Source organism: Elephantulus edwardii, unplaced genomic scaffold (genome assembly GCF_000299155.1).
Source record: "Elephantulus edwardii isolate Elephantulus edwardi_28Jun2011 unplaced genomic scaffold, EleEdw1.0 scaffold00148, whole genome shotgun sequence".
NCBI classification, from domain to species: Eukaryota; Metazoa; Chordata; class Mammalia; order Macroscelidea; family Macroscelididae; genus Elephantulus; species Elephantulus edwardii.
In genome coordinates, this window is record NW_006399898.1 from 967,925 (window position 1) to 993,185 (window position 25,261).

General features: G+C 44.3%; 1 protein-coding gene across 1 annotated transcript in view; it reads right to left on the reverse strand.

Moving 5' to 3' along the window:
• Positions 1 to 25,261, reverse strand: part of GLT1D1 (glycosyltransferase 1 domain containing 1) — a 90,377-nt gene that overhangs the window by 62,358 nt on the left and 2,758 nt on the right. The window contains exons 2-4 of the mRNA XM_006894682.1: positions 17,683 to 17,831; positions 15,890 to 15,995; positions 2,723 to 2,774 (exon numbers count right to left, since the gene is read on the reverse strand). Coding sequence (XP_006894744.1) covers positions 2,723 to 2,774; positions 15,890 to 15,995; positions 17,683 to 17,831 — 307 coding nt within the window. The remainder of the gene's footprint in view (positions 1 to 2,722; positions 2,775 to 15,889; positions 15,996 to 17,682; positions 17,832 to 25,261) is intronic.

The following is a 25,261-nucleotide window of genomic DNA, read 5'->3' on the forward strand; positions in this document are numbered from 1 at the left end:
AGTCTCTGAGTATTCTTGCCAACCTGATGGTGCCTTTCCAAAATTCCCATTTTTGCTTGAAACCTGCAGTGTGATCACTGACAGCAAGCACTGCCATTGTCCTCAAAGCAGCAGATTCCACTGATTCAGTCTCTCTACAAAATGTTTGCCAGAGGCTCCAGTCCTTCAAATGCCCCTCAGCCTACAGCCCAGACAGTCACAGGAGGCTTCTGATGGTCCATCCTCACCTCCAAGGAGCTCCGGGACTGTCCTTCACCCAAGACAGATTTGTCCATACTTCTGCCAGTCCACGCTGTTGCTGACATCATTAGACCCTGCCAGGTCAACTGTAACTCACAGCAATCTTACAAACAGTAGGTGGAGACCCTGCCCTATCCTGTGCCATCCTCATCATCTCCTCCATGCACAAACCCACTGTGTCAATCCATACTCATCTCAATGAGGAGTCTTCCTCTCTTTTGCTAACTCTACTTTTCCAAGGACTGGTTCCTCCTGAAAACAAGCCCAAAGTTTCTTCATTATTGCCTCTAAAGAACATCATTTCACTTCTTTCAAGGCAGATTTGTTCGTTCTTTTGTCAATCCATGGTATATTCAACACCTTCCCTACTACTGCTGTTAGGTGCTGTCAAGTACAACTCCCAGTGACCCTGTGAACAGCAGGTATGAACCGTGTACTATCCTGCACCATCCTTATCGTCCCTGATACACTTTAACTGTCTGCCAGAGAGACACTGCACTAATCCATCTCATTGAGGGCCTTTCTCGCTTTCACTGCCCCTCCACCTTTCCAAGCATTCTGTCCCTTTCCAAGGAATAACTTCTAACAACCCGTCCAAAGTATGTGAGGTAAAGCTTTGCCATCCTTGCCTCCAAGAAGTATTCTAGTTGCATTCAAAATATATCTGTTCTTTTGGTAGTCCACTGGATACTTAGCATCCTTCTCCAACACCACAGCTCAAAGATATCGATTCTTCTCCTGTCATCTTTACTCACTGTCCAGCTCTCAGATCCAAAGCAGGAGAATAGGAAAATGGTACCTTGAATCAGGTACATGTAGGTCTTCAAACTGACATCACTGCACTTCAAGACTTTGGAGAGGTCCCTGACAGCAAACTTCCCCATGTTGTGTCTCCCCTGACTGCGGGTGCAAGGGTGGATCCAAGCAAGATGAAATCACAGACAAGTTCAATCTTTTCTCCATCTGTCATGCTACTGCCAACTGCCCCAGTGGTGAGGATTTTTGTTTTCTTGATGGTAAGATGAATTCCACATTGAAAACTTCTGTCCTGGGTCCTCTGCAGCAAGTGCCCCAAGATTGTGTCATCTATATAAAGCAGACTGTTGAATCTTTCTTCAATCCTGATGCCATACCCTTCTTTGTAAAGTCCAGCTTCTCAAATTATTTGCTCAGCATACATTTTACCACAATTCAAAGGCATGATTCCTTCGGTTTTCCTTATTCACTGTCTAGCTCTCACACACCATGAGATGGATGAAAATGCCATAGCTGGACTCAGGCATATGTCAGTCTTCAAAGCACATACATGTACATGTGTGCACACATGTTGTGTGAGACCTGGGCTGTCTCTGTCTCCAGAACCCTGACAAAGACATCTAGAACCTCTGAGACAGCAGAACAGCCTACAAAATCACCCATTAGGACCGCCAGCTGATGCAGGAATAGCTCTGTACACAGCAGGGGATTGGTTGGGCGTAGGGCAAGCCAGGCTGGGTACAATGGCACTTTACAGGTCTGCACCACCAGGCAACAGCCAACATGTGGACTTTCCATAGAGGACATCAGCATGCATCTATTTTTCCAGTGTTGTGTCAGCTCCATGAGGCCCAGACATGCCCTCACTGTGAAGGGGCAAACAAAAGACAGGCTTAAAACCAGATCAATAATTTCCAGGGGGAAATGCAACCTTTACAACATTCGACCATTTGAGATCAAAAGCGCAACCTTTGCTGAGAGAGAATGCTCAGAGGCAGGAAGGTGCAGGAAAGACAGACAAGTAGAAAAGGGAAACACAAAGACTAGGGGGACTATGAACAATGTTAGAAAACAAAACGAATAGGAAAACAACAGGTCTCTATGGGGAGTAACACCAGGAAGGTCTACATGTCTCAGAAAAACTAACCATACGGGATTGAAAGGGCAGCATTTGCCCTGGGAGAAAGTGCCAAAGGCAGGAAGGGGCAGGAAAGATCAATGAAAGCAAAGAAGTGGCAAAGAGGAGGCAGGAAGAAAGCTGTCACACTGAGGGGACTGCGATCAATGGCACCAAACACGGTGTGTCGGAACTGCTGAGGGGAACACCAATCTGCTCTGGTAACTCACCTAACGCACAGTATGTAAAGGAGAGCTCATAGGTGAATGAATGCACTGAGGTACCAAGTCCTTTGGTCCCCAAAGTCAGGATGCTCAGCTGGCCCTCCAAGGCCAGAAGACTCGCTGTGGATGGGGCTGTGTTACCACCCCTCCCAGCAGTCTTTATGCTGGCCCACCTTGGCATATGCAAGAGAAGCAGACAAAACACTAAAGATTGGGCAACATTTTAAAAAAAGGAATAATCTGTGAGCTCTCCACAGAAATAAAACCAGCCATTGGAGGGAACAGCACACAGCACCGTGGCGTGGACACAGGCCAGTTCAGCAGCTGGTAAGCTCTGCCCTGCGACTCCCAAGCACACTGACATAGGCGGGGAGCAAACACGTACCCACTGCGCTTGTGCCGACTCCTTCATGGACTCTGTGAAGGCCACCGCAAACCTAGAGGGAGGAGCAGAGACATGAGACAATCAGGATGCGGTGACCGAGATGACGAAACAGCTCTCCGGAACAAATGAGGAAAGACAAGGTGGGCCTCAACATTTAAAGGGCCATCGATCATCATTACTCGTGGTCACTAGCCATGAGATTGAATTTGTCCCCACATCCACTCTTCTGCATGGGACAAATAATGCAAATAGGTTTCCCAGCTTTCCATCTCCCCTTGCTCCTTCCTGACAGGCAAGGCGAGGGGACTCTTAACAAGGACACGGCCACCAAAAGCAGGGAAGGAGCATCTGAGATGTGCAGAAACAGGTTTTGGAAGGACAGCTTTAGGAGCATGGCTCAAGTATCATGACACTGTGGATACTCAACCACAATTCAACCATTTATGTCCTAAAAAATAGCCATTTCTTATGGTTCAACATAAAAAATGCCTTAGTAAAACATCTCCTACTAGTGAAACAGGAAATCTGTTCTTGGTAGGGAGAAGTGCTATTTGCTAACACAAAGGCTGTGCCTCTCCGGTGGTTCAAATCCACCAGCACCACTGAAGGAGAGAGATGGACAATCTCCTGTCACGCAGTTTACAGCTTCAGAAACCCAACAGAAAATCAGCTATGAGCTGGTACTGACTATGGCAATGACTTCGAGTATGTTTTTAATAATGAAAGTAATTTTGAGGCAATCCATTTTATATGCAAAAAGGAACTCTGGAGGTTCAACAATTAAGTACTTGACTGCCAAGTGAAAGGTTACTGGTTCTAACCCACTCATTGGCTCCACAAGATGACAGTGTTGATAATACTACAAATAAAAACATTTATTTAATGGCACAATCAACCTAGGAGGCTCTGGTGGCTTAGTGATATGGAAATGTATTGTCAACACAAAGGTATGCAGTTCAAATCCACCAGCTGCTCAATGGTAGAAAAAATGGGCAATCTCTTCCTATGCAATTTACTGCCTCTCAGAATCCACTGAAAAGTGAGCTTTGGGTTGGTTCTGACTGACTGACTGTCGTATACAACAACAATCAGCCCTCACAGCACTCCTAGTCCAGTCCACTCCACTCCGGTAAGTACTTTTAGAATGTTGAAGTGCCAAGCAAGTGAGCAACGAGAGTTTGTGTTAAATGTTGTTAGATGTCATTGTATCAACTACAACTGACAGCAACCATATGAACAAAGATCTAAACCTTGTCCTAGGCTGCCCCAGCCTCATGATTTCTGATATCCTTGAATCCACCGTGACAGTCACTCTGCAATCGATCTGAGAATCCTCCTCTCTTTCATGGACTCTCTAGTTCTCCAAGCATGGTATCTTTTTCAAAGGCATAGTCCCTCCTGGCAGCCTAAGTGTCTGAGGCAGAATCTCACCACCTCTACTTCCAAGGAGCAGCCTGGATGTACTTCCTCCAAAGAGGGATTTGTCTTCTAGCCAGTTCATGGTATATTCAATATTCTTTGCCAACATCACAATTCAAAGGCATCAATTCTTCTTTGGTCTTTATTTATTGTCTAAATGAAGCCATGTAAAATGTCATGGCTTAAGTCAGGTGCACCTCAGGCTTTAAATTGACATCCCTGCTCATTCATACTTTGATGGCATCCTTGAGAGTAAATTTGCCCACTGCAACACGTCTTTTGATTGTCTGACTGCTCTAATATTACAAGACATTCTGCTCTGTTATATTGGTCATTGTGAGTCAAAAATTAACCCAATAGCACACCCAGCAATCAAACACTACAGTATTCCTAAGCCACATATATTAAAACTTAAAACCATCAAGTAAGTGAACAAAAGAGAGCTTGTACTAAAATGAGGTGTCTCAAAATTAGCTAATTATTAGGAAGTAATGACCTAATAATAGCATCTATTAGGTGGAACCTAATTTTGAAAAATCACAAATGACTGAGTATTGCAACTCCAAATTTTTGAGCGATGCTGTTAACTGAAGCTGTAAGCATCTTGAAATATCAACATGCTACCAGACTTTAAAAAGTGGCAGCTTTATATTTCTCATAAGAAAAGTGTTACAGTTCAAGGAACAACAGAGAAGCATGGAAATTTGATCCAGAATATCAAGACTGATATTATAAAAATTTTCAACATGATGGAGGCACAAAAATGTAGGAGAGATAGAAGAGAGAATCAGCAAGACAAGAATATCAATGGGAACTTACAAGAAGAAAAACAAATAATAATAATACTACTAATAATAAAACCCCAACATTAGAATCGTGGAAAGACTGCAAACAAAAGAACATACATGTGACTGGAATTTCACAATAGGAGAAGAGAAAGCATTGAGAAAATTGTGGAAGGGGTACTAGAACAAAGTTCCCCAGGTATCCTAAAAAACAAGGACGTATACATTCAAGAAGCTCAGCAAACACCAAAAAGACTAGACCACAAAAAGACAAAATCAAGGCATATATATCATAGTCAAATTCCCCAAAATCAAAGGATAGAATACTAAAAGCAGGGAGAGGGAAAAAAAATTTACAAAGGAGCCAATTAAATTAAACTGACTTCTCAGCAGAAACCATGTGAGAAAGAAAACAATGGGATGGCATTTACACAAGGCTGAAAGAAAACAATTGCCAGCCAAGGACCCTGCACCCAACAAAGCTGTCCAGTAAATATGACGGAGAAACCACATCATTTGCAGAAAAGCAGGAACTTAAGGGATTTGTGAAAATAAGACCAACTGTACAAGAAATACTGAGGGAAGTCCTTCACACAGAAACAGCAGAGGAAAGTGGATGGACCAAAGTAACCAAGAACAACAGAAAAAGGAATGCACCAGAATGGCAATGATAAAAGCTGACCTATCAGTAATTACGCTCAGTGTTGAATAGATTAAATGCACTAATTAAGAGAAAAAGAGTAGCAGAATGGACCAAAAAACCCCAAAGTCTATCAACAGGCTTCTCACAAGAGACACATTTAAGAAATAAGGGAAAAGATACACTAAAAATCAAAGGGCAGAAATAAAATGAATACCAAGCGAGTGGCATCCATAAGCAAGCTGTAATGACAATACTAATATCTGATAAAATAGACTTCAGAATGAAAACTAACCTAAGAAGAAGGAAGGGCACTAAATAATGATTAAAGGCACAGTAGATTAATAGGACACAACACCTACATACCTAATGACAGACCTGCAAAATACAAAAAACAATGGTAAACAAACTTGAATAAAGAAACAGACAACAGCACAATAGTAGGAGACTTCAACACAAAACTATCATCAAAGAATAGATCAAATCAAAAGAAACTCAACAAAGATGCAAAAGAACAAAACTATATAATCAACCAACTCAACCTCATAGAAGCATTCAGCGTACTTCATCCAACAAAAACTCTATATCCTTTCTTCTCAAGTGCATATAGTACATTCTCCAGAACTGATGACATTATTAGCACTTAAAGCAGCCTCAACAAATTAAAAAAATATTTAAATAATACAAAGTATCTTCTCAGACCACAAATCTACAAAGAGACATTAACAAGGGAGAAAAAAAAAAACAAACACCCTGAAAGTTAAAGAACAACTTTCTTGAGCACTACCCAGTTATAGAAAAAATTTTAAATATGATATTTAAAAAGTTTCTCAAAATGAATAAAAATAAAAATACATCCTACCTCTGGGATACAACTAAGGTAGTCCTCAGGGGTCAGTTCATAGCAATAAGCAAACACATAAATAAACTGCTTAATAATAGTGGTAAGCAAAATGAACTACTTCACACCTCCAGCAAACATGAAAAGAACAACCACCTAATCCCACAACCTTTAGAACAAAGGAAACTAAGGAGAAGGGCTGAAATCAGTGGGATGGAAAACAGAAAAGCAAATAAAATCATCAACAAAACCAGGAGTTGGTTCTTTAAAAGAATTAATAAAATAGACAAATCAGTGGCAAACTTAAGAAAATAAAAACAAGACACAAATAACTTGAATAAAAAGTTAAAGATGTGAAATCACAACGGAACCAGCTGAAATTAAATGGACAATATCAGAATATTATGAAAAGCTACTACAATCGCAAGCTTGGAAACAGGACTGGCATCTACTTCCAAAATAGCTTGCCTCTGGAAACGCTATGAACTTGGAGAAATGATGAAAGGTTATACTAGTGTTCGGGTCTTTCATTCATAGGGTCGCTCTGAGTCGTCTACAACTTGACAGCACTTAAGAACAACAACATAAAAAAAAAGAAGAAAATACTACAATAAATTAAAAAACCTAGGGGAAGGAGACAAATTCCTAGAAAACCACATATTACCCAAACTGAACACTTGAACAGATTCATCACAAAAGAAGAAACTGAGTAGATCATAAAGTGATTCCGCCAAAAAAGAAAGTCCTGGCCCTGCCGATTTCAGGGGTGAATTCTACTAAATATTCAGAGGTGAACTATCACCGATTCTACTTAAATTGCAAAAAAATATTAAAAGATGGAATACTCCCAAAGTCATTCTATGAAGCAAGTACAACCCTAACATCAAAACCAGGGGAAAACACGCAAATAATCAGAACTACAGACCAGACCAGTGCTCCATGGGAAAAGGACAGTCAATATCATCTCTTGCCATTAACTGCCCCTGAAAACCCTCTGGAGGGTCAGCCATGGCTCAGTTCCAACTTGACGGTACACAATCACAACATGCAGCACTAAGTAAGGAACAATGATTTCATAAAATACTGTTTAACATGGGATAAACTGTTGTTGTTGTTATGAGCCATCGAGTCGCTTGCGACTCATAGTGACCCTATGTACAACAGCCCTAAACTCCACTCTGTCCTGTGCCAATCGTACTGTCTCTGACACTCCCATCCCGATTATCCCAGTCAATGAATCAATCCACCTCATAGAGGGCCTTCCTCTCCTGCGCCGTCCCTCCACCCTCCCAAGCATGATGTCCCTCTCCAAGGACCGGTCTCTCCTCACAACATGTCCAAAGTATGTTAGACAGAGCCTCAGAATCCTTGCCTCCAAGGAGCCACCCGGTTTAACCCTTTCCGGGATAAATCTGTTTGTTTTCCTAGCAGTCCATGGTATTCTCAACACTCTTCTCCAGCACCACAGCTCAAAAGCATCAATTCTCCTTCTATCCTCCTTGGTCATTGTCCAACTCTCTGATGCATAACAAGTGATTGCGAAGACCATGGCCTGTAACAGACGCACCTTATTCTCCAGAGAGACACCATTGCTCTTCAGTACTTTGGAGAGGTCCCTAACAGCAGACTTTCCCATGGCAATGCGTCTTTTAATTTCCTGGCTGCTGGTGTCAAGACTGTTGACTACGGAGCCAAGCAAACTAAAGCTGCGTACAATCTCAATCTCTTCATCATCCATCCTGATGCTGCCAATTGGTCCAGTGGTGAGAATCTTTGTCTTCTTGACATTGAGCCTCAATCCATATTGTAGGCTGCAGTCCTTGACACTCTGCAGCAGGCGCTTCAGGTCCTCTTCAGTTTCAGCAAGCAGGGTTGTGTCATCCGCATAACGCAGGTTGCTGATAAATCGTCCACCAATCTTGACCCCACATTTCTCCTCATAGAGCCCAGCCTCCTGGATAATCTGCTCTGCATATAGGTTGAAAAGGTATGGAGATAGAATGCATCCCTGGTGTACGCCCTTCCCAATTTTGAACCATGCAGTGTTCCCTTGCTCTGTTCTGACGACTGCCTCCTGGTCCAAGTATAAGTTTCGCATTAGAACGATCAAGTGTTCTGGGATTCCCATTCTTCTCAGTCAGCCACATGCTTTCGCATAATCAATGAAACACAGAATAGACATTCCTCTGGTATTCCCTGCTTTCAGCCAAGATCCATCTAACATCTGCTACAATATCTCTAGTACCATGACCCCTTCTAAACCCAGCCTGGACTTCTGGTAGTTCTCTGTTGATATGCTGTTCCAGTCGTTTTTAGATAATCTTCAGTAAAATCCTGCTTGCATGTGAAATCAGTGAGATTATTCTGTAGTTTCCACATTCTGCTGGGTCACCTTTCTTTGGGATAAACTAGAGAGTATTATTGCTGAATGAGACAAAACAGTCTCATAAGGACAAATGATACGTAAGAACACTTGTGAAAATAGGAGGATAACTAAGCAAGACATGTAGAAATGTTCAAAAGGAAAAGGAGAGAGGAGGGTAAAAGAGGGGGAAAGATGTAAAATCACTGAGAGCAGAGGCTAGTGGGTGAAGGGTGGGGTAAAGGAATAGAAAACATATGAGAACTTGAAGAGAAAGGGAGATAATAGGCCTAGATCAGTGGTAATTATATAACAATGTATCTGAACAGTTGTATAAAACACAATGTATATAAATGACTGTAATAAGCCAATTAAAAAATGTGTCACTTCAGAATTTGTTATTCTAGGATCTGTGAGTTGGAAAAAGCTCTGAACAGGTGTTATGGATTAATTTGTACACCCCCAAAATATGTGTGACCTTGGCTAGGGTTTGGTTCTCAGTATCATGGAATGATCTTCCTCCCTCTCAGGTTATCAGCTGATGTCATTATCCCATGTGCTGTCAATCCTCACCTCTGTGATGTTAATGAGGCAGGATCAGAGGCATTATGAAAGATTAAACTGTATCTTGAATCAGTCTCCCTCAATATATAAAAAAGAGATTACAGAAACCTGAAGGACTACTACCACCAGGATAGAGGAGCCAGGAATAGAGTTTATCCTTTGAACTCTGAGCGCCTGCACTAGGAACTGTGAAGATCCAGAAGTTTGGTGCCAAGACACATGGAGAACTTCAGGGAACATGAGGCCCAAAGATGGTAAATATGAGAAAGATTTTCCCCAAAGACAGACTAACAAAGCCTTCCCCTACAACAAGCAACCTGAGTTCAGACTTCCTAAATTGTGAGAGAACACATTTCTGTGCACGAAAGCCACCCACCTGTGGTACTTATTTTGTTATAGTGGCAACCACGTAAGGAGGAATCAACCAGGCAAGCTTGTAATCAAGGTTAAAGAACCACCAAAACAGAGGTGTTCTGCTGTTCTTGACTAAATGGCCTGTGCCTTTGACTGAAATGACAAGTGAGCTGATTCCCACCATCTACTCCTGAAACGGTAACTCTGGATCTGACACGTCTGGGTGGGTCCAAGTCACAGAATCCTGCCTGGGGTTTGTAGAACTTCGGAGATGTGCAGATTGACATCTTTGATTAAATCCAACTTCAATGAATACTGTTTTGATCCCTCTTCTCCCTGTCTGTTATTCTCACTGTGTGTCTGTCATGGTGCTGCTATCTGTTCTACCTCACAGAACATTGAGGAAGACATTTCCCACAACATGAACTATATGAACTAATGTCAGTGTAGAATTCCATCATTAATGATCCAACTAACCGGTCCTCTAAAAGTAAACACTGATTCCCCCTCAATTACAAAGGGATACATCTGATTACATCTTTTACGAGGTTTCTAAAGGTAGAACTGCAGAGTCTATTAATTTGAACATATGAGTACTTGGATGCAGTTTCTTAAATTCTCCTTCAGACACCATCTCATGGTTACATATAGCTATTTTTCCCCTTCATAATCAACAGGCTATCTCCTAATGTCTAACACTTAACTGTGCTACCCAAATAAAACCTTTGCATTGATGCCGGCTCACAGAGTGCCTGACGGACAGAGCAGAACCTCCCCACAAGGCTGCAAGTGTTCACAGAAGTCAATGTCTCCTCTTGGCCTCATGGAGTGGCTAGTGGGCACTAAAGGCTGACCTTTCCATTAACAGCCATGTGCTTCAGCTACCGCATCACGAAGGTGCTCCATAATCCCTAGAATAAAGGAGAAAAACTGCTGCTACAATAGGTTTGACTATGAAGCTTTGTCTTGTATACTGTGGGCATGTTATTATGTTATCTTAGAAAGAGACCTCATGCTTGGTAAAGTGGACGACGGTAAGCAATCTCAGTAAGATCACTTGACACAGTAGCTTCAGCAGTGGAGTTAAGTATGTCAGAGGGAAAGAGGATGGAACAGGGCAGGACATGGTTCAGATCTGTTCCCAGGGTCGCTATGAGTCCCGCTCAATAGCACATAACAGCAACTATGCCCATAGTAAAGGAAATAGTAGAAAATATAAGCTAAAAGAATGCCCTATAGAGAGAAATACCACTTAAAATAATTTTCTTTTTAAAAGTGGAATACTCCTTATAAAGCTAGACAAATACATTATCTTGTTTTATAGAAAAGTGTACTATGTTGTGCTGGACAAAAAAAATCCATTATTCTTAAAGCTTTCCCTGCCTGCTAACCTCAATCAATAAGGAGCCCTCCCCAAATAAAAATCAATATTTATTTTAATAAGAATGCAATGAATAATACTAATGATAACAGTATAAGATGATTCATTCAATATTGTTTCTAGCAAACAGAATTATTTCCCTTCTATAGGATGGCACATTACAAACTACAAGAATCAAAAGGTAGTAATTTTTTAAGTGTGTAAGAGCAACAACAGTAAGAAAAAAAAACCTATGATGATATATTACCTTTCAAGCCAGCCTCAAAATGTTATAATACCTTTATTGATTGTCTCTCTCTATTCCTGTCTCTCTCACACATTTACACACACACAAATACGCACCTGCTCTCTGTTACAAAGTCTGCTATGTCAACCACACCCAGAATGTCCCAAAAAGAAGTAATGGAATGCAATGACATCCCTTAGAAAAGTACTGCTTTCAAGAGGCTGGTCCCCCAAGGGAGCCTTTGGCTGCCCAATGGCATCTGGAGTACTGCCGCATCATGGACCAGGAATGATATCCAGTCCTATAAAGAAATAAGATGGTCCAAATTTGCACCCAAGGCCTCCAGCCATGATGGGGTGCAGGATAGTGGCATCAACTAGCCTGCTGAGGTGCACGCCCCTCTCAGCAGGCAATGGCTCTCGGGGGTCGACAGCTCAGAAAGCTGTGTCCAGCAGGGCCAGCCCACAGTGTTCAAGAGTCCTCCAAGATGCAGGGCTCCGTCCTGACCACAATAACAAAGTAAATGTCACAATTACATGTTTTGGCTTACCACCAATGTAAAAAAAAAAAAAAATCCACTACCCTGGAGTCCAACTGAAAGCAAATCTCTGTTGGGTTTTCAAGGTTGTAAACAGGAGGAAAACACTCATGTCTCTTCCACAGAGTGGCTGGTGGGCTTGAACCACTGCCCTTTTGGTTAGCAGGCCAACACGTACCACCACCAGGGCTTCCCAGTGACTCACACTCCACAGCCATCTCATATGTGTGCGACAGCATTATGGGGAAGTTTCACATATTGCTGAGAACGACCAGAATGTGACACAGAGCCGGGATATAGGCACATGCTTCTGGAAAAATGGTGTTGAGAGACGTGCTGGACGCAGGAGGCCAGCAACTGTCAATGTGGGCAAAATGCAGTGTCCACAAAGTGGAAGAAACCAGGCAGGGCCTGGATCGCTCTATACGTGAATCTGCAACCATGTATTCAGAAACTGCCTTTCTCATCAGTGGTCCCTTTAACCTTGGTGCTCACTTACGGGGCCACATACCTCAAGGATGACACTCCCATTCCGAGGTTTTACCAGGCAACACATCTAATCTAGTTCCAAAGAGGTTTTGCCAGCATCAACAAATACATATAAGCTCGGCATGGAGATACAGTATTATCTACTTTACAATGGACCTCCTGCAGTCAACTACAGAGGAAAATGTGAGAGGGTAACCAGACTACTCCTTGGAGGTGGGGATTTTGAAGCTCTATATGACATAGTCTGGCCATGCTGTCAGAAGGGTCCAGTCCTTGGAGAGGGACATCATGCTTGCAAGGGTAGAAGGTCACCTCAAAAGACAAAGACCCTGGTTCAGATAGACTGACACAGTAACTGTGGCAGTGGGGTCAGGTGTGTCAGAGACGTTGACGCTGGCTCAGAATAGGGCAAGGTTCAGAGCCATTGTTTATAGGGTCACTATGTATCATCCTAGATGACTCAATAGCACAGAACAACATATACAGAGAGAGAGAAAGCAGGTATGTACAGCTGAGTGAGCGAGTACTCTGGTGGCCCAGTGGTAAGAAGATGCACTGTCAATCCTAAGGCAGGTGGTTTGAATCTACCGGTTTTGCTCAATGAAAGACTGATGAGCAGTCTCCTCCTGTGTGACTTACAGCCTCTGAAAAGCTGCTTGTGAGTCAGTTCTTACCCGATGGCACATGACACTGAAAGAGAATGAGAGGAAAGAGAGCAAATAAGAGAGACGACATGAGAGGGCATGAGCTCTGACGGGGGAGCGGGTAGACAGATGCACTGTCAACCCAACTGGCAACCTCTCTGTTGGTTCAAATTCACCAGCAGCTCCCCAGGAGAAAGGCAATCTCCTGTGTGATTTACGACCTCTGAAACCCAGTGGAGGGTCATCTCTGACTTGGTTACGACTGTCAGGAGTGGGTGAGTCAATTCATGTATGCATGTGTATCTCTCTCAAAAGAAAAACTGTACCACTGGACCCACAGGCGATGTCATGATAGACAGAGAAAAGACTGAACTTGTCAACAATTTCATCATACTTGGATTCACAATCAACATCCTTGGTACCAGCAGTCAAGAAATCAAAACGCACAGCCCAATGGCAGTGAAGCTGCTAAAGAGCAACAATATCAATTTAAAGACTCAAGTGCACCTGATTCAAGTCATGTTTCATCCAATCACTCCCTGTGCGTGTGAAAGTTGGACAATGCATATCAGTGACAGAAAAAGAATTGATGCATCTGAGCTGTAGTGCTGCAGGAGGGTACTGAGAACCTCATGGACTGCAAAAAGAATAAACACATGTGTCCTGGAGAATGTCTTTTAAGGACCACTGTGCTCCTGAGAGACAAGGGTGGTCACACTGCATCCCACACACTCTGGGCACACTGTCAGGAAGGACCAGTCCTGGGAAAAAGACTTCTCATGCTGGGAAAAGTGGAGGGTCAGAGGAAGAGGGGAAGATCCTTAACAAGATGGCTGGACAAAGTGACTACAATAAGAGATTGAGGATCTGAGGGATGACGAGGATGGCACAGGATAGGGCAAGGTTCAGAATCAGTGTTCATCAGTTCACTGCATCAGAGTCAACTTGATGGCATCTAATGACAACATGTCAGTCACACAGAAAAACTGAGACACATCTCACCATATTGGAGCTGCCTCATAGCTGGTAGATTCCAGACACCAGCGAAGCCTGGCTTTTGGGTTAGCAACTCAACTACCTATGGACGAGGTTACCAGAGCTCCCAAATACACGTGCGTGCACACACATACATACACACACATTATTTCAACTAGAATTTTTGTTTCTAGAAATTCCATACAAATGTTTTATATTTCTGGAGTGAAGAATTAACTTTCCCCAAAGAATATAAAGGATCACTGTGCCAAGTTCCTGCCAGATTAACCTTTAAAACTTGGAGTTTCTCTAGTGAGTGGAGAGGACTTTGTTACTCCTGATGGGTCCCTTCCACGACTCCTGGTGGCTATGCGAATGAGCTGACTTTAAGTTCTAAGGAGCAGGTGAGGAGAGGGTGGGGTCCACACTGTGGGTACCGTCATAGGGCAGGAACTCCACAGGTCATGCCCATTGCATGGGACCCTGAACAAGGCTCTGTGCTGAGAGGGTGACACACTTGGGTCCCCACTTCTGGGGCTGCTCTGATGTGCATCCTTTCTCTGCAGGAGGACTACATGTAAGTGGGGCCCTCAGTGAGGGTTGTGCCTCACTCTAAAAACTGATCAAACCAGAAGGCACAGTGGCATCTGTGGGGCCTGAGGACAACATTCAAGCTTTTCTGAATTGAGGGTAGCCTTGTGGAGGGCTGTGTCCTCATCCTGTCAAATTGAGTCCAACTGCAGGGAGCTGGAGTCAGAACACACCAACATTGTTCATATCTATTACCACCTAGTCCCTCCCAAGGTGTTATCGATCCATGAGGACAGCCGAACTTCCCCACAAAGCCTCCCAGGATGTAATCTTTATAGGACCAAGCTGTTAACATCTTTGTCCTGCAGAGTGGCTGGTGAGTTTGAACTGTTGACCTTGCAGTTAGCAACTAAGCTCTTCAACCTCTGTGCCAATGGAGTTCCTAGTCTCTATACCCAGACAGAAAACCCTCACCACCATCGAGTCCATGCCAACTCATGGAGGCCCTGCAGGGCAGAGCAGCAGCACAGGGCCTCTAAAGCTGCCATGTTTATGCACTGACCGTGACAATGGGCTTGACTCCGGCAGGGATCGTGAGGATGGTGCAGGGCTGGGCACACAAGGTCACGGCAGAAGTCATCCTCAATTCAGCGGCACCCACAACAATCTCTACGGGAGCAGACGGTCTCATCATTCTCCCTCAGAGCAGCTTAACCTCTGTAAGCAGCCCAGCACTTCAGCTCCCTGATAACATCTGCTCTTGAAAGTTACCTGGCTACCGTTTAAAAGAGAGATGTAACTGGGTATTTCTGTCATCACAGGAGACTAGAGCGAGGGCTGCATGGTGGAGGGGACCTGGGGGAGGGTTTGTAAAACAATGAAAGAATCTTTTCTTTTACTTTTCCATAATTTTTGGACTCATGTACTTATAACTTGTTAGTCAAATTTGTGTCTTCTAGGTTGCAACACCCCCATGATACATCTTCAAGGATATGTACATGTACAGCCAAGCACAATCAATAAGAGTGCATCTGAATTCCAAAATCAATCTCCATAATAGTCTATGTGTTTCCTACTGCCAAAGGGGCCCTTTAGAGTAGTGAGAGAAGATCTTCACCCTGAAACCCACAGCGCCCCTTTTCAGCAGGAAGTAGCTAAGAGAATACGCCGTGCCCTTTTCCTTATGACTCAGGGTGAAGTCTCTCTCAGGGAGGAGTGATAGGGAATGGCAAAGGATACACTGACAAAGAAGATTAATCAGAACTGGCTTTGACAAGCACTGTGGCATTTGGACAAGAACAAACTGGGAGGAGGGTAGAGAGAATAGTGCAACAATGAATGAGTGGAAGCCCAAAATCTCTGTAAATGTTTATGAAAATTAATAAAATATTAGAAAAAAAAAAAAAAAAGAAAGTTACCTGGCTTCTTCTAGAACTTTCTCCATCACAGCGTTTTTTCCCTCCTGGTGAACATCTTCATTCACGTCGGTTCCGCCAAAAATTACTCCGAAAGGAATTCGGTGGCCTGCAAAGAGCAGGTAGGGAAGAAATAGGTGTTTGCTTTGAAAAAAGCCCTCAGTGGCCAGTCCCTGGGCAGGGCTATGGACACAAGGCACACCCAGAGAGTAGACTGTTTGGGGTTCCCCTCCCTCTCCTGACCAAATGCAACTCTCCTGAAGATTAGTTAAGGGCAGAAACACTCTCAGATGGTCACCAGGGAGGGCAGGGAAGCAGAGGGGAGCAATCCTGTGAGTTAGAGAAGAAATGCCCCTGAGGGGTTCCACAGCTGCCATCTGTACAGAAAAAACTGCCTCCTCTTTCTCCTGTGGACTGAATGCTGGTGGATTCACACAACCAGCCATCTGTGTTAGCAGATCCACGCTTAACCACAGAGCCACCAGGCTCTTTATAACAGAAACACCACAGAAAATAAATTCCTGGAAGAATAAATACACCAGGAAATCCTAAGAACACAGGCTCCGGGAGACAGCCGGCTATGAGGCAGGAGGACAGACGCTGCGTCCTATAAGGTTGAGCTGTGTTTCTCTTAATGTGGTTGGAATCTATCAGGTGTGTGCTCAATTTTTCTAAAGTGTGCACAATAAAATGTACGTAATAAATGCTCTACAGACAGAAAATGTCCTTCCCTCAGCCCCCCTTCCACTGGGATGGAGGCAGTGGAAGCGGGAGTGTGAATGAAGTGGGTCTCCATGTGAAGAGCTATTTTCATGGGCCTGACACACTCAGCTGCCTGAAGCGTGACCTCGGTGAGATGACGATGTAGGTAATTTGGGTCCTCAAATGACGCACTTTCTCCTCAAGTGTTCCTGTGAGAATGACAGCGTCACTGAATTCACATCTGAAAGCCTCTCAATACTCAGGTGCAGCAGGAACACCTGTCCCGCTCACCTCTGTGCTGGCCATTTCTGAGGATGGGCCTTGGAAGTACGATGCCTAAACCTGTCAATGATGCCAAGAGACAGCCTGTTTTCTCGATGTCCCACCAAAGCTACTCCCACCCACAGCAACCCACTAAAACAGAGGACAGCTGCCCCAGGGAGTGACCAAGCCAGTCACTGTTACAGAAACAGAATGCCTCATCTCTGTCCTGGGAGGAGGTTGGAGGGATCAAATTGCACACCTTTCAGATACTGGTTAAGCAATTTAACCACTGTGGAACCTGGTTCCTTAAACCACTACCAGCAAGAATTGGCTGCACTGAGGAGGACAGAGCAGAACTGCCCCGAAGGTTCTGGAAGCCGACTGCTTCATCTTGCTCCCGTGGAACAGCAGATAGGTTCAAATGTACTTTCTGGACATGTGATCAGGACGGGTCAATCCCGAGAAAGGGACGTCATGATTGGAAAAGTGAGGATCAGTAAGAAAGAGGAAGACCCTCAACAAGATGGACCGATGTGGTGGCTGCTCCAGGGGCTCGAACACAGCAACAGCTGTGAGGAGGGGGCAGGATCGGGCAGGGTGCTGCTCTGTTGTATCTGACGCTCTTCTCCAGGGAGTGACCAGGGAGATGGTCCGACACAGTGGCTGCCATTTAAGCACCAGCAATAGCTGAGAGGCTGGCACGGACCACGCAGTGTGTCCTCTGACTCTGGGGTCGCTGAGTCAGAGGCGACTCAACGATGCTCAAAAACAGCAACAGGCACGTCTGGTGCTACGCACAGCATCTCTGGTTTCCATCTAAAGGGTTTCACCTTGCAAGAGCCGGCCTGCTCTGTAGAGGTGAAGAGCCAGGGCCGCCTCCACCTTCTCAGCTGTGATGAGGTCTGTGATTTCAGTGGAGCTTTCAAAGTCCAGGGTGTCCTTCAGAATGCACACATGGCCAGCAGCTTCCAGATGGTCCCTGCATCCAAACATGAAAGGAAAGAAGGAAAATAAGCATTAGTGTGCTTCAGGTTGTTGCTATGACTAAGATTTTCAACAGAGAGGATACATTCTGCTGAAGGGAAATCAATATTCACTAAGAGGATGATTAACTGCATGATATCACCAAGGCAAAAGAAGACAGAGAGAGGAAAAATGGAAATGAGAATAAGAGGGAGGGAGTGGGGAAAATGCAGCCACAATGAGGGTACTAAAGTTAAAAGAAAAATGTGCATGAATGGGTGAGTGAAAAGTTTGTCTTTACTCACAATCACATTTTATACACACACACACACTCACTACTAGGCAAATAGTAAAAAAACAGAATGTACTCTCTCCTCATTGATCCTCATTTATTTATTGACATGGTTAAGTTTCAAAGATTTGGTAATTATGCAAAAACTGGTGAGATCACAAGGTGGAGGATACCTACGTCACTGCACAACTGCCAAATTTACAATCTGTAACTGCTGTTTTACATCAGCACATAATTGCTGAACCTCCCAGACAGAGTCAGGGCCCCGCCAAGCTGACACAGGCCCTCAGCCATCACAGCCAGGTTACTCTCCTTCACACCTCAGGACCTGTTACTACGAGATGCCCTGTCTTTAACACGCAAAACAGAGTAGATATTTACACTGTAAATGCAAAGTCAGGTAAGAGATTGTTGCTAAAGGAGGAGAAGATATCCCACTGCTGATACTGCTTTGCATTACGGAATTATCTATTAAAATAAAATCAGCTCTATTAAACCACGACCCACTTAAGTAGTCTCTGGAGAAGGAAATCATGCTTGGTAGAGTCAATGAAAAAGAGGAAGGGGACCTTCAAAAAGATGGACATACAGTGACTGCGACACGGACTCAAGCACAGCCGAGGTTGTAAGAATGGTGCAGGCACAGGAAAGCTTTCATTCTGCTGTGCACAGGGTCACTCTGAGTCAGAGCCGACTCAAAGACACTAGTTCTGGATACGTAAGATGATGGTCCAAGGTCGCAGGATGAAGGGCTAAGCTGGGATGATGTGCCAGTCTTCAGACAGATTGGCACTTTTTTCCTGTACCAGAAAGTTCACCTATTTTTCTTAATTCTGCTTCTTCCTCCTGCCCCTTTATTCTAGTTTGTTCTTTATTCAAGTTTGTTTTCACCCCTCTTTTAATCAGTTTTTAATAAAGCTTTCAAGATCTCCTACTCTCACAGCTTTAAAACACACTTCTAGGCTGTTAATGTCTCCCTCCAAAGTATAGCTCACACATGTCTCCCCTCCTCTCCACCATCCTAACTCATCTCCTAGGAACATAGACTTAAAATATGATCCTGAAAAACAAACAAACCTTTCTGAATGAACAGCAATGTGCAGAATCAAAATACAAACGGGAAAGAAAAGAGCTGTCTGCAATGTTTACCAAAGGAGAGGGGGTAATTTTCTTAATATAGAAAAGGCTCTTATGTTAAAAAGTAAATAATATTTAAAAGCCCAGTGGAACAATAAAAATAGGCTTAAAATCACCATCCACAGATAAAAGAATGCAATGAGCTTTAAAGTCCAGGAAAAGCAAGCTGCCCTAGTCAGATGACTTTTGTTCATGTAGGGGATTAGTGACGCTGACAGACTGCCTGCCCAGACTGCCTGCCGGTCACCGCTACACTTTATCTGTGAAACAGTCAAGTGGCACAGTCATTCTTGAGGACAATGTAGCAATCTCAAACTGGCTAAAAATGTATACACTCTGAGACCTAGTAACTCCGTTTTTATAAATTTACCTCCAAAATACTCATGGGTATGTGTGCAAAATGCACCCAAGAACAGCCAGTATGGCTCTGTTTAAGGAGCAAAAGCTCTACAAAGACCTTCATGGCCACAGCTCTGCAGCCACTAAGAGGACAGGTGACCCCATGAAGTGGGAAGAGGTGCGCACAGAGCTTCGTATCTACACAGCGCCTGTGACACACCATTGAAAAAGACATCCAAGGGGCAGGCAGTGGTCACTTCCAGAGCGGAGCCTGGGGCTGAGAGGCAGAGGGGCTGGCTGCTCGCCACATGCCCTTTGCTGCAGCTGGGCCTTCCTCACCACGTGCTTGTTGGTCTTTTATGGTTACTCTGAGGTCTGTGTGCGTGCACACAGACATTCCTTACTTTTGGGCACTTCACCTCACAAATACAATGGAAGGAGGACCTGTGTCCAGCAAGGCTACTGGTCATCCTCACAATATCTCAAACCCTTCCACCATGCTACTGCTCTGGACAGGAAGCTCCAGGGGCCAAGCCTGTGGGGATCTGCACAGCTAGCCCACTAGGCTACCAGAGCTCTAGAGATAAACCAGACTTAGTTGCTATGTCCCTGAATTCTGGTGATGCAATGGTAACATGCTGGGCTGCTAGCCAAACATTGGTGGTTCAAATCCACTAGCTCCTCTGCAGGAGTGAGCTGAGGCCGCCACCTTCCAGGAAGATGTACAGCCTTGGAAACGCGATAGAGAGTCGCTCTGAGTCAGAATCAACTTCACAGCGGTGGGTTTTCTTGGCTTAGCCTCCAAATTCAGTGACCACCTCTCAGCTTCACCTTCTGACAGCAATCCGGTGAGTAAATGTGACTAGTCGTCTGTGTGTTCAAAGTCTATGAACTTTCATATGATTAGCTTTCTAAGTATATTTTATATACATATATAATAAATAGTTATACATATATAGAATACAGACTATATGGAGAGCTCTGTAGGCTTGGCAATGATAATTTCTTAGTTCTTTCCTCGTTCTGATGATGTTGGCAATTTGAGGGTCACTCTCCACATATTCAGGGTGCTCTCTATTGGTAGCTGTGGTGGCCAAGTGGGAGGAAGCGGTGCCTAAAGCCATATGGTTTGAAACTACCAGCTGTTCTGAAAGAGAAGGAAGGGCAATCTCTTCCCATGCAATTTACTCCCTCTGAAAACCCACTAAGGGTCAGCTATGGGTTGGCTCCAATGTGACAGCACACAACAAAAACAATCACATGTACAATACACACATTCACTGTTGTGTACCACGGAATCAGAAGTGACTCAGAGCTGACACTCCGGTAGGTTTTCAGAAGCTGTAAATCACACAGGAGGAGAGTGTCCATCATTCTCCCACAAAACAGCTGGCGAATTCACACCACAAGAAGAACTTAGATAGTGCAGGCACCTCCAGTAGGTTTCCACTACACACTCAAAACCAGCAGCTGCCTTCATGTGAACTCCACCTGTTGTGAACTGTGCCCCTCAGGGTTTCCAACGGTTCAGAAACAAATCACAGTCATTGGTGTGCTTTAACCCACTGGGGCAGCTCCCGTCAGCCCATCTCCTCTGACCCTCTCCTTTACAAGCATGCCTCCAGGGATGGGTCACCTCTACAAACATGCCCAAACAACCTGGGACACAATCTAAACTATGCTCAGGTCAAAGGCGCATTCTGGCTGCACTTGTTAGATCTGTTTGCTCTTCTGGCAGTCGACAGTATAATTCAATATTCTTTGCCAATATCACAGGCCAAAGGCATCAGTTCTTTTTTATCTTAGTGTAACCGTCATTAAACAAATGCTGCTGTCATTATGTGTTTCTTTTGTGCTGCTACATTAAAATCTGCTTCTGGTTGCCCGGATGCCAGATCTCTAAGACCTGCCACTATGCTCAGAGTTGGGCTGGGTGACAGTGGACCCTCAGCAGTGTGTCTGCTGGCCAGAGCTCAGTTCTCCTCTGGGAGATTCCCAAAGAATATCTGCCAAGTGAAGACACTGCCTTCCAATGTCTACCACTTATGCAGGGGGCAGGGGGGGAGGGAGAACTTGTTTAGCTGCAGACCCCAAGATCAGTTATAACAGTCTAATAATATAGTCCAGAAAGAGAATATTCTCCTTCCTAGTTGAGTCAATAGTGATGGGCTCCTAAAAGCTGTGATTTCCCATCAAAAGTGCAGATGTGGGTTTCTTCCCATCCAAAGTGAGGAAGAGCGAAGAAAATAAAAAATGCATGGCAACGACTACTGCAGATAACAGGCCATACGAATCCTAACTTCTATGGCCTGAGAGCAGAAGCATTCAATGAAGCCCAGATCCCACCGCTGACCACTCTAAAAGGGAGTATAATAGGTCTCGGAAAGAATAAAGATAACCAGGGAAACAAAACTGAAAATAATTTTTAAAAACACAAACAAAACAACCCAAGCTTACTGGTCAGATAGAAGCCCAGAGACTATGGGCCTCAGTCATCCTTCAAGCCTGGAACTGAACTCACCCCACGACTCCACTTCCAGCCAAACCACAGGCAGGTCCATAAGGTGACCAGTAGCACCAGAGAGGCGCTCACTCCTTAGAGCAATCAAGCACAGGAAATCAGAAGGCAGCAGAAAAAGCTTTCAGAGAAAGCCCCTTAGACAGGAGGAACACATGTGTGAGAAAGCTGTTACATTGTGGGCACTGCAATCAGTGTCATGCAGGAAATCAGAAGGCAGCAGAAAAAGCTTTCAGAGAAAGCCCCTTAGACAGGAGGAACACATGTGTGAGAAAGCTGTTACATTGTGGGCACTGCAATCAGTGTCATGATACAAAATGTGTACAAATTATGCAATGGAAAATCAATTTGCTCTGTAAGCATTTACTCAAATCACAACAGAAACACACAAAGTAGTAGCCTGTTTCCTCTGTCCTAGTGTACACTGCGCATCTTCATGAACCATCTAGAGAAGAACTAGGATATAAGAAGATGGCCCCCACACATTTACTCTTTCCCCTCAGAGGCCTGGGCGTCAGCCAAATTCAGATCTGAGTACTTAGTAGATGTTTGTCCATCATCTCTCTCCTTTCCTGCTGCTACTGATTACCACTTCTGTCCCTTCTGCTATCTAAAGTACCTCCTGTTTAAATAAACTCACTTTTACGCACATTCTCAATTAAAAAAAGAAAAGCAAATAGTTACACCCAGTGCTCAAAGTCCAGTTGTTAAGAGTGTCCAGGTGGCCCACTCTGGTTATCATTCCTCTGGACTGAGCCTGCGCCATCCGGTCCCAATAATCGTTCTTCTGTGTTCTCCATGGTAGGTCTCCTCAGAACCACTGGGCTCTGCCACCGGAGGAGGATAAGCTCAGCTCCAGGCAGTCCAGAGTCCTGCAAAGCCTCCAGGCCAGGCGGCTGGATCTGACTCATATGCCCAGCCAATTATTCAAGTGGTAAACGAGGGCCCACCTAATTTGGGGGTGCCACACTTAGAACTCTGGGTTCCTATCACTTAATGCCTAATCAGTGACTTTTGGGGTTTCCTCTGATTTTCTCTGCATGCATTGCTTGTATGATTTTTCTCCTCCACAGGTGACCCCAATTCAATCCTTGCTTCTGGCCCTATCTTCAGCTTCTGTTTAGTTTCTTTAAGTTTTAAATTCTGTCTCTAAGGCTGAACAGAGCCAAGTGACCTGGCTCAGTAAGGACTATCCGTCCTGGAGAATTTTTACAGCCGCCCAGGTAGGTGTGGACCTGCCTCAGCACAGGTGGTAGGCTCAGCTCCAGGAACAGGTGTGGCCAGGCCAATTCTGTCAAGCAGGGTAGCAGGGCCATAGCTGTTTCTCTAGGCACCAAGTCCCTATCACCTTCCAAGAATAGGTCATTCTGTCTGGGTTACATAGGACCCTGCTGGCACAGTGAGCCCAGATGACCTGGATGGGTCAGGTGATGAGGGATGTCCCCCCAACGGTGTCCTACAGGTGAGCTCTCTGCCTGCATGCAATATGGCCCAGGAGGTCTCTCCAGAAAACCTTGTATCTTAAACATCACAAATTATTTGTGAAATCCTGCTAAAGAACAAGCCCTCTGTCTGCTAAGAGGAATGTGTTTAGTATCCACCTCAAAGGGCCTGTGCCCGATGAGGGCACATTAACTACCAACTGCCCTTAGAATAGACACTAAAGCTTAACTCTCATTCATGCAACACATTATTGACCAATTACACTGATGGAACATCTAAAATCCACCCCATGTCCTACTGTGGTCACTTGCATGTCACTATAATCCAAGGAAGACGTTTACTTCCGTAAACACCTTTGACCATGTGGATCATAACAAATTATGGCTAACACTGGGAAGAACGGGAATCCCAACACTTAACTGTGCCACACGAAACCCAGACCTAGACCAAGCAGCAGTTGTCTGAACAAAACCAGGGAATGCAGTATGGTTTAAAATCAGGAAAGGTGAGTGCCAGGACTGTGTCCTTTCCCTACATATATTCAATCTATATCCCAAGCAAATAATTGGAGAGATGGACTTCATGAAGAATAATGTGGCATTAGGATTGGAGGAAGATTTAACAACTTGCATTATGTAGATGGCACAAATTGTTTCCAAAAAGTGAAGAAAGCTTGAAGCACTTGCTACACAACATCAAAGACTACAATATGGATTACATTTCAACATCAAGAAAACAAAAATTCTCACGACTGGACCAGTAAGCAACATCATGACAGATGGAGAAGACTGAAGTTATCAATTTCATTTTACTTGGATCCAAAAGCAACACTCATAATAGCAGTGGTCAAGAAAACAAGAAAAATCTGTACAGCCTCATTCCATAGTGCAAAAGGCCAGTGACACCAGTTCAATGAGTAAGAGGCACCGGACCCACACCCTGAACTCTAAGCCAGGCCTCCTGTGCATTGGAGAATTGGACAAGGAATAAAGAAGACCAAAGAACAATCATCACTAGATTGACATGGTGACTGCAACAATGGACTCGAGCTGGTTGGGGATTGTGAGGATGGTACAGAAAAGCGTATGGTTCAGATCTGTTATTCACAGGGTTGCTATGGCTGTAGCTGACTTGACAGCACAGGGCACCTACACCCTTAACCTACAAATATCCCTCAGAATCTTCTTTGCTGAGACAGACTGCAGAAGCTCATAGCCCTATTCCTTATATATGTATGCATATAATAAAAACTTTGGTTTTTCCACTCCAAGTCTTATCTCCAAGTTTAAGGAGGTTTGGGGGCAACAAAACTGTGTACTTCCAGTAACAAGATGATGTTGTTAAGTACTGCTGAGTGGGATCTAATTCCAGCTAACTCTAATGCAGGTATTCAGAGGTTGTAAATCACATGGGAAAAGACTGCCTATCTTTTTCCCAGGGAGCACCTGGTGGATTTGAACTGTGTGCCTCAGGTTTGACAGTACAACTTCTTACCACTAGGCCACATTGCTCCCTTACAACAGAACACCTAGAAGCCATTTCCTGTGGCTTCTCTTTCACAGAAGTGAGCAAAGCCGCCTCAAAGCACTTTCTGCTTTCTCTCAGTCTCCTCCCCCATATTCACTCCTGAGAGCGCAGCTGCTATCCCTTCTTCCTAGTTCACTCACAGCTAGGCAGACTGCTGTCAGCCTTCTAAGGCCTGGCTTTGGGGAAGGCA